Source organism: Elephantulus edwardii, unplaced genomic scaffold (genome assembly GCF_000299155.1).
Source record: "Elephantulus edwardii isolate Elephantulus edwardi_28Jun2011 unplaced genomic scaffold, EleEdw1.0 scaffold00049, whole genome shotgun sequence".
In the NCBI taxonomy this organism is placed as follows: Eukaryota; Metazoa; Chordata; class Mammalia; order Macroscelidea; family Macroscelididae; genus Elephantulus; species Elephantulus edwardii.
In genome coordinates, this window is record NW_006399799.1 from 13,128,072 (window position 1) to 13,135,712 (window position 7,641).

Consider the following 7,641-nt stretch of genomic DNA (forward strand, 5'->3'; position numbering starts at 1 on the left):
AAAGTATAGATAGCCGTGGGGGGACTGGACAACTTGCTACTGCCCTAAGCACAATTTTAAAAGTAGCAAATTTATCAGAAGTGATTTCATTAGGATTATGATGAAAAGACAACAAGAGTGGCAGTTTAAGAGCAAAACTGGTTAGAAGAAAGTTTTAAATGCCAATACTGCAGCCTGAGTGCTGATAGTACAATCTCTCCATCCTTCTGGCCAGGACACAGTCACAGGACTCTTTATTAAAAAGGGTCTCTCTTCCCTCTTTGAACAACAGCCTAGAATAAGAGGTATATCATTGCAAAGAGGATTGGGAAGGGTTGTACATAGGTAATTGTGCAACAAAGAGTAAATATTTTTTTTTAAAGTGAACTAGGGGAGGCAGAATGGAGGGAGAGGGGGTAAAATGTGCAACAATGAATGAATTAAAAATCAAACTTCTCGGTAAACATTAATAAAAATCACAATTAAAATAAAATTTTATTTAAAAAAACAACCCAATGACCTACCTTGCTATGCTTTGCGGCTCCTTCCCTCCCTGTTGTTTCTGGCTCCTGGTTTCCCTCTCTTAACAATGACCTACCTGACTGTGGTCAGTGTTGGGCTTTCCTTCCCCCCCTGCCTTTGGGTGTCCTGGGTTTCTGATCAGAGATGCTGAGCTCCATTCACTCTAACTTCTTTTGGAAGTGCTTAGTCACTGATCCGGCCACGTGGCATTCACTTTCCCATTGTGGGTCTGATACGTTAACTCAGAAAGTTATTTTCCAGCCTTCCAGTTAGAAACAGCAGGAACTTGAATTGACTTGCTAGACTGGCAGTGCTAGAAGTTTGGGGCCATGTGCCAAAGGAAACAGTGGATGGCCAATCACCAGGGAGCACATTTCTCATTCTGAAGCTTGACACTAAAACTTCCTGCTGGTAAGGGGGCCTTTGCTGCCAGATTCATATTTGGAGATGTACTTGGAGATGCCTTCTCCGTGGCTCCACATGCAGTTTGAAGGATAGAATGAGAATTGTGAGCCATCACTTTTTTCTGAGGTTTAAGGATCCAAAGCAATATAAAGTAGCAAAGAAGGTAAAGATGACAGGAGATTGAAAAGTCTCAGAGTGTGTAAAGTTAAGGAGAAGAAACAGATCTCTGGATAGCAGGTGCCAGGCTAGCAGGTTTGAGGGCTGACCCTGGGCACCTCCTCCAATGATGCTGCTATCCCATCCCCCTTCTTGGAGACCCGGCCCCATCCCAGCTCCTACCTGGTAGGTACCTGTCGTGGCTGTGGCTGTACTCTGTGGCAGTGAGTGACAAGTGAGTCTGTGTAAAGGGCTGGTTACCAAACAGATTGTCACTACGAAGGTTGTGGCAGAGTTTCTCCAGGAAGCGGAGGACGTAGGTGATGCTGTTGACTGCTGGGAGGTTGAGAGTGTGCTGTTCCCGGTCAAACACGGCTGTGGAGTTAAGTAAACAGGGCTGAGCACGTCAGCAAGCAGCAGTGGGCAGGAGTCATCTAGCCCAGTGCTTGCCTCAGGCTTTCCCTGACTGCATAAAGTCAGAGCCCCAAAGTTTCCTTCCTCCCTCCCTTGAGGGTTTTGATTTTTGCCTTCAACTCCAAAGAGTTCCTGAGCTTATAATAACGGATGTGGTCAGGCCAGTTTTGTTGCACCCTGGGCTTTGGAATTATTTCATCCAACCTGTGAAAACAACCGTAAACATAATTCTATCTGCTCCATCACTTGGCTGGGCCTTGCCCTGACAAGCTATTCATTTAGGGTGCTATTTCCACAATGAGTGCATAAGAACGAAGAAGTGGGCAGAAATAGAGTATACTGCCATTGTCAGCAATGGTTTAGGAAAACCATTTCTAATCAGTAGAAGGGCAGCAGAATTTTGGCAACATATGCAAGAGTTCTACGCTTTAAAAAGAAATTATACTTGCAATCACTTGTTATGCATCAGAGAGTTGGACAATGACTAGGGAGGCCAGAAGGAGAATTGATGCCTTTGAGCTGTGGTGCTGGAAAAGAGTATTGAATGTACCATGGACTGCCAAGAAAACAGATTAATCCTGGAGAGGGTCAAACCACGCTACTCCTTGGAGGCAAGGATTCTGGGGCTTTGTCTGACATACTTTGGGCATGTTGCAAGGAGGGACAGGTCCTTGGAGAGGGACATTATGCTTGGGAGGGTGGAGGGACGGTGCAAGAGGGGAAGACTCTCTATGAGATGGATTGACTCACAGTGACTGGGGTAATCGGGATGGGTGTGTCAGAGGCATGCGACTGGCACAGCATAGAGCAGGGTTTAGGGCTGTTGTACATCGCGTCGCTATGAGTCGCAAACGACTCGACAGCACATAACAACAACAACAACATCTATTTGTACTGAAAAAGTATCCAAATAATCCATAAAAAAGAAAGGGTCTGTTTTTCTTTGAGTGTAGCAAAGAAGTAAGGCGTTAAGTCTCTCTCAAGAATGACTTTTGGGGCAGAGGAAGAACACTAGTGAGGTGTAGGTGACAGCATAGAAACAAGCAAAAAAGAGGTTCAGGCCCCTGTAGTCTACTGCATAGAAAAAGGGAGAGACCATGGTGTGACCAGGCCTGAGAACGACCTTAAGGTATAATTAATCCCTATGACAATTTCCTCTCTGCCTGCCTCCATCCTCCATGCAGTCAGTTATTTCGTGTCCTGGTCTCCCACATCACCCTGATATTTCTCAATCATAAAACTCTCATAACATGCTATCTATATTCTTCCTTTTCCACCAGAATCTGTACCTATTCTCCTCTCTTCTGTTCCCTAGTATTTGGCAATAATGACTGATAAATAGTAAGGTCTCCACAAATACCTTCTAAAAAAACCTGCAGCTTGGTTATTTATGGGGTTTTCCAACTGAGTTTCCTGAGGCTGGACTTAAATTAGGAAAGATGGGCAGGGCAATATGGAATAGTGTACAGGTAGGATTTAAGGCTCTAGGTCAAAGCTTCACAGGTTTGGTGGATACAGAGTTTTAGACTTGAGAAGTTGGTAGAGAATTATAGCACAGAGGGGGAAAAATGAGTATTTTCAGTGGAAATAAAAACACCACACAGTTGACTCAAACTCTCATATGGCCCTGTTTGAGGAAGCTGAAATAGAATGACTCTTCCCACTTTGCCCTAAGCCTTAACTTCTCTGTATCAGGGCTGGCTTAGTTCTTGGAAGCTAAGGTGCCAAAAGGATAAAGAAAGTGCTCAGGGCTCCCTGAAGCCAGGTATGGGGCTATACCTGCCCTCTCTAGATTCTGTCTTCCAGAGTGCCTTTAAAGCAATGCAATCATAGGTTTTCTACATAAGAGACCAGATAGGACAGGAGTCTGTCTGGAGGGTCAGTTCATTAGAGTCTGTGTGGGTATTCCATTCACAGAAGCAATGTAGGTGAGGACTCTGAGGAATATCATTATATTTCTGTAGAGTCTACAACTCTATAAAGAGTTGATATAAATTAGGGTCCAGGATGCCTTATCAGAAATTGGTCACTTGAGAAGGTCTGTCCCTCTGGTTAGATGGGCACCAGCCCATGGGTGCTTACCTGAGATAACCTCACCACCGTGGCCCTGTTTGAGGAAGCTGAAGACAGTTTTCTGATGATAAGCACAGTCAATGCAGGCCTGGACAGCCTGCTGCAACACCACAGAAGCGCGGGCTGGCCCAAAGTGGTCAGGGAGCTGCTGGACCTTCTTCTTGTCTAGATGGGGGCCTGTGCTGCCATTCTTGTTCAAGTAAATACAAACTGTAGGACAAAGAGAATTAAAAAAGCCTGAAGTCTCTGGGGTAGAGAAGTCCGAGAACAATGCTCCCTTGCAGTTACAAAGTCCTGGACTTTGGTCCCTAGCAAGATTCTCAGCTGCTAAGCTGATGAAACGGAGAGTGGAGAGTGAGGGCCAAGAAAAGGCTGTGCCCAGCTGCTGCCCGACCACAGTGCATGACCAAAAGCACTGGAAACACAGCTTGTGGGAGAACAGCTCACACCAAAATCCAAAGCACAAAATGTATTCTTGATTTCTTCTATCACTGAGAAGAAAGTATCACTAACTCCCCAGATGCATGTACTTTACTTTTTCTTACCAAGTTGTCTTATATATTCTTTGTATTTCTCACACTGTATTGTGTAAGGAGCTGTAGGTTCATGGTTAATACCACTGTGTGCATAAAAAAGGGACATTCTTTTTAGAATGATCATTTACTTTACTTTCTGTTCTGGGCCTTTTAAAACCTTTGTTACAGTCTTATCAACACCGAGGCTCAAAGAACATAGTAAGCATGGCGGGTGGGTGGCCGGGGAGGGAGGAGGGAGGAAATAAAATAAAATATTAAAGGGGTGAATACTATCTATTTGTTTCTTTCAGAAGTTTCTTTAATCAAGACAGCTGGGCACACTCCTACTTATAACCATCTACCCGGCACTGTGGCAGAGGAGAGGACAGGTAGACCAAGAAAAAGAGGAGTCCTAAACAGAACTGTTTCCCCATTCTCTGGAGAGGATCCATTGCAGCCTGGTCAGCAAAGACATTCTCTCCCTGGACCAGCTTCGCAGGTTCCAACATCTTTCTCCTGCTGTGTGGCCCACTAACAGGGCAGGTGAGCAAAAGCCTCTTTCAATAGGCTAAAAAGACCCTTGTAAGAATAGGAACCGTGTGGGTTGTGGATGGATTGCTGACCTCTTTGGGCTTTAGACTGACCATCTGTAAAATAAGAGGGCTGTGTCACATGTTCTGAGGTGTCTTCTACCTTTAAAATTCCACTTTTAAAGGGATGCAACATGGTGAGCAGAAAATAGAAAAGGGTGTGGGAGATGTAGAAGGGAATAAGAAAGAAAGAAAGGAATAAGGAAGATGAATTGACACACACACATTTGTTCTGTAATCTGAAATCCCCTAAAATGATAGGAAGAGAGGGACAACTGTAGGATTTGGGAAGTTGGAAAGTAGGTTGAAAAAGGAGCACCTAACTTAGTAGCCTCAAGAAAAAGGAATCTTATGCTGAGAGTGGTGAGCATCAAGGAGTTCTCTTTTATAATCCACACAATCGCCAAGAATTGAAAGACTAAGTATCTCTGCAGGTGGGTGTAAAGGTACATGTAATAAATAAAGGATCTGTTGAAGCTGTTTAAAAAATAAGATTTCCATATCTAGTAATGTGACTCTTGCACAGAAAACAAAGAAAAGTCCAAGAATTCAGTGAAATAAGATGAATGAAAAGAAATGGAAACACATGTCTATAAGACATTTGTAAGAACATGCTTATTGCTCTTCATTCCTAAGAGACTAAAACTAGAATCAATCTAATTGATATCAACAAAAGAATATACAGATTTAACAGAATACTAACATAATAAACTACTGATAGGCACAATACAATGTGCTTTTAAAAAATGTTATTGAGTGAAATAAATTAAAAATACAAAGAACATACATAGCATGGTTTCATTTATTTACGTTCAAGAATAAAAGAACCTATGGTGACAGACATAAAAATAAAGATGAGGAATGAAGATTAATTATAAGGAGCCAGGAGGGAATTTCCAGGAATGATAGAAATATCTTCTATCTTGATTGAAGCTGTAACTGCACCAGAAATACATTTATTAGAACTCATCAAAACAGTATGCTCAAGTTTTATTCATTTCCATACATAAATTTTGCAACAATTAAAATACACACACACACACACACACACACACAGCAAGAGAGCGAGAGAGAGAGAAATTATAACTAGTCCAGTGATGATTTACAAAAATTTTGGGGGAGCTCTGGTGGCCTAGTGGCAAGGAGCTGCAACTATAATCCCAGAGGCGCATGGTTCGAATCCACCAGATGCTCTGCCGGGGAAGGAGAGGCAATCTCCTCCTGTACCAGTCAGATCTGATTTGACGGTACATGCACACAAAAACAATAAAATAAAATTAAAAAAAAACAAACCAGGCTTTAAAAAAAATTTTGGAAAGAGAATCTGAAGGATATTATGCTGAGTGAAAGAAATCCATCACAAAAGAACAAGTGTTAAATACATTCAGAAATGCAAAATCTGGCGAGGATGTAACTGACAAAAGGGACCTTTTAAAGGATCCACATCTCATACTACACATAAAAATCGACTCAAGGTGCATCAGAGATGTGGAGTAAAGCCCAAACCCATAAAGTTCATAAGAGTCAAACTGGGATCAAGCTTAGAAGGCATAGTCTACAGTACAGAGACTGCCAAATAGAGCCAGAAATGCACAATCTGAAGAGGATAAAATTGATGAATGGGACCTTTTAAAGATTAAATCCTTGTGTGCATCAAAAACTTTTCCCAACAAGGTGAAAAGAAAACCCACTGGTCTCATAATGAAAGTTTACAGAATACTCCTAGGCCTCCACAAGAAAAAGACCGATAACCCAATTACAAAATGGGCAAAGAGATGGAAAAAATTTTCACTGAGGAAGATATCAGAATGGCCAACAGACACATGAAGAAATGCTCCAAATCACTGACAATAAGAGACAGTTGTTATTGTTGTTGGTTGCCTTCGAGTCAAGCATGACTCATAGCGACCCCATGAACAAAAGGTTTGAAGCCCCTCTACAACTATCAATATTTATCAAAGTTCATAGAGTTTCTGGAGGCATATTATTTAGGAAGTGGATGCCACTCCTGCTTCCAAACCTGTCACAGTATGTTACTGTTTTTATGTGCCATTGAGTTGCCTGAGATGTATAGTGAACCTATATGTACAGCATCTCTGAACCCTTTCCTGTCCTAGGCAGTCTCACTAACTCCAACACACCAACCCCCATTGCCCCAGTTACTGTATCAGTCCATCACACCCAGGGTCTCCTTCTCCTGTGTTGTCTGTCCACCCTTTCGAGCAAGATGTCCTTCTCCAAGACCAATCCCTCCTGGTCACGTGCCCAAAGTGCAGAACTTCAAAATCCTAGCCTCCAAGGAAAGACTTGGTTTCACCCTCTCCAAGACAGACTCATTTGCTTTCTTGGCAGTCCATGGTAAGTTCAAGATTCTTCTCCTGCATCACAACTCGAAGGCATCTATTCTTCTTCTGTCATCGTGAGTCACTTTCCAACTCTCTGAAGCATAACAACTAATTTAGAAGACCATGGCCTAGATTAGGTGAACCTTTATACCTAGACTAACACTGCTGCTCTTCAGCACTCTGGAGAGATCCATGACTGCAGATTTTCCCAAAGCAATTCATCTTTTGATTTCCTGACTGCTGGTGTTAAGAGTGTTGACTGTGGATCTGAGTAAGCTGTAATTGTTAATAACTTCAATCTCTTCTCCATCTAATATGGTGCTGTCAATTGGCCCAGTGGTGAGAATCTTTGTCTTCTTGATGTTGCGCTTCAATCCATATTAAAGACTATAGTCTTTTTGCAACAAGTGCTTCAGGTCTTCCTCAGTGTCAGCAAGCAAGGCTGTGTCATCTGTGTATCGCAGGTTGTTAATGAGTCTTCCTCCAATCCTGATGCCACACTCCTCCTCATAAAGCCCTGTTTCCTGAATGATCTGTTCTGCAAACAGACTGAAAAGGTACGGGGAACAGGAGGCATCACTGACACACTCCTTTCCTAATTTTGAACCATACAATGTTTCTTTGCTCAGAGAGGTGAGGATG

At 42.6% G+C, this 7,641-nt stretch overlaps 1 protein-coding gene across 3 annotated transcripts in view; it reads right to left on the reverse strand.

Annotated features, from left to right (window-relative positions):
- Positions 1-7,641, reverse strand: part of SCMH1 (sex comb on midleg homolog 1 (Drosophila)) — a 355,171-nt gene that overhangs the window by 16,874 nt on the left and 330,656 nt on the right. For all 3 annotated transcript variants that reach the window (XM_006886519.1, XM_006886518.1, XM_006886520.1), the window contains 2 exons: positions 3,559-3,759; positions 1,246-1,437 (listed from right to left, as the gene is read on the reverse strand). In XM_006886519.1, the coding sequence (XP_006886581.1) occupies positions 1,246-1,437; positions 3,559-3,759 (393 nt within the window). The remainder of the gene's footprint in view (positions 1-1,245; positions 1,438-3,558; positions 3,760-7,641) is intronic.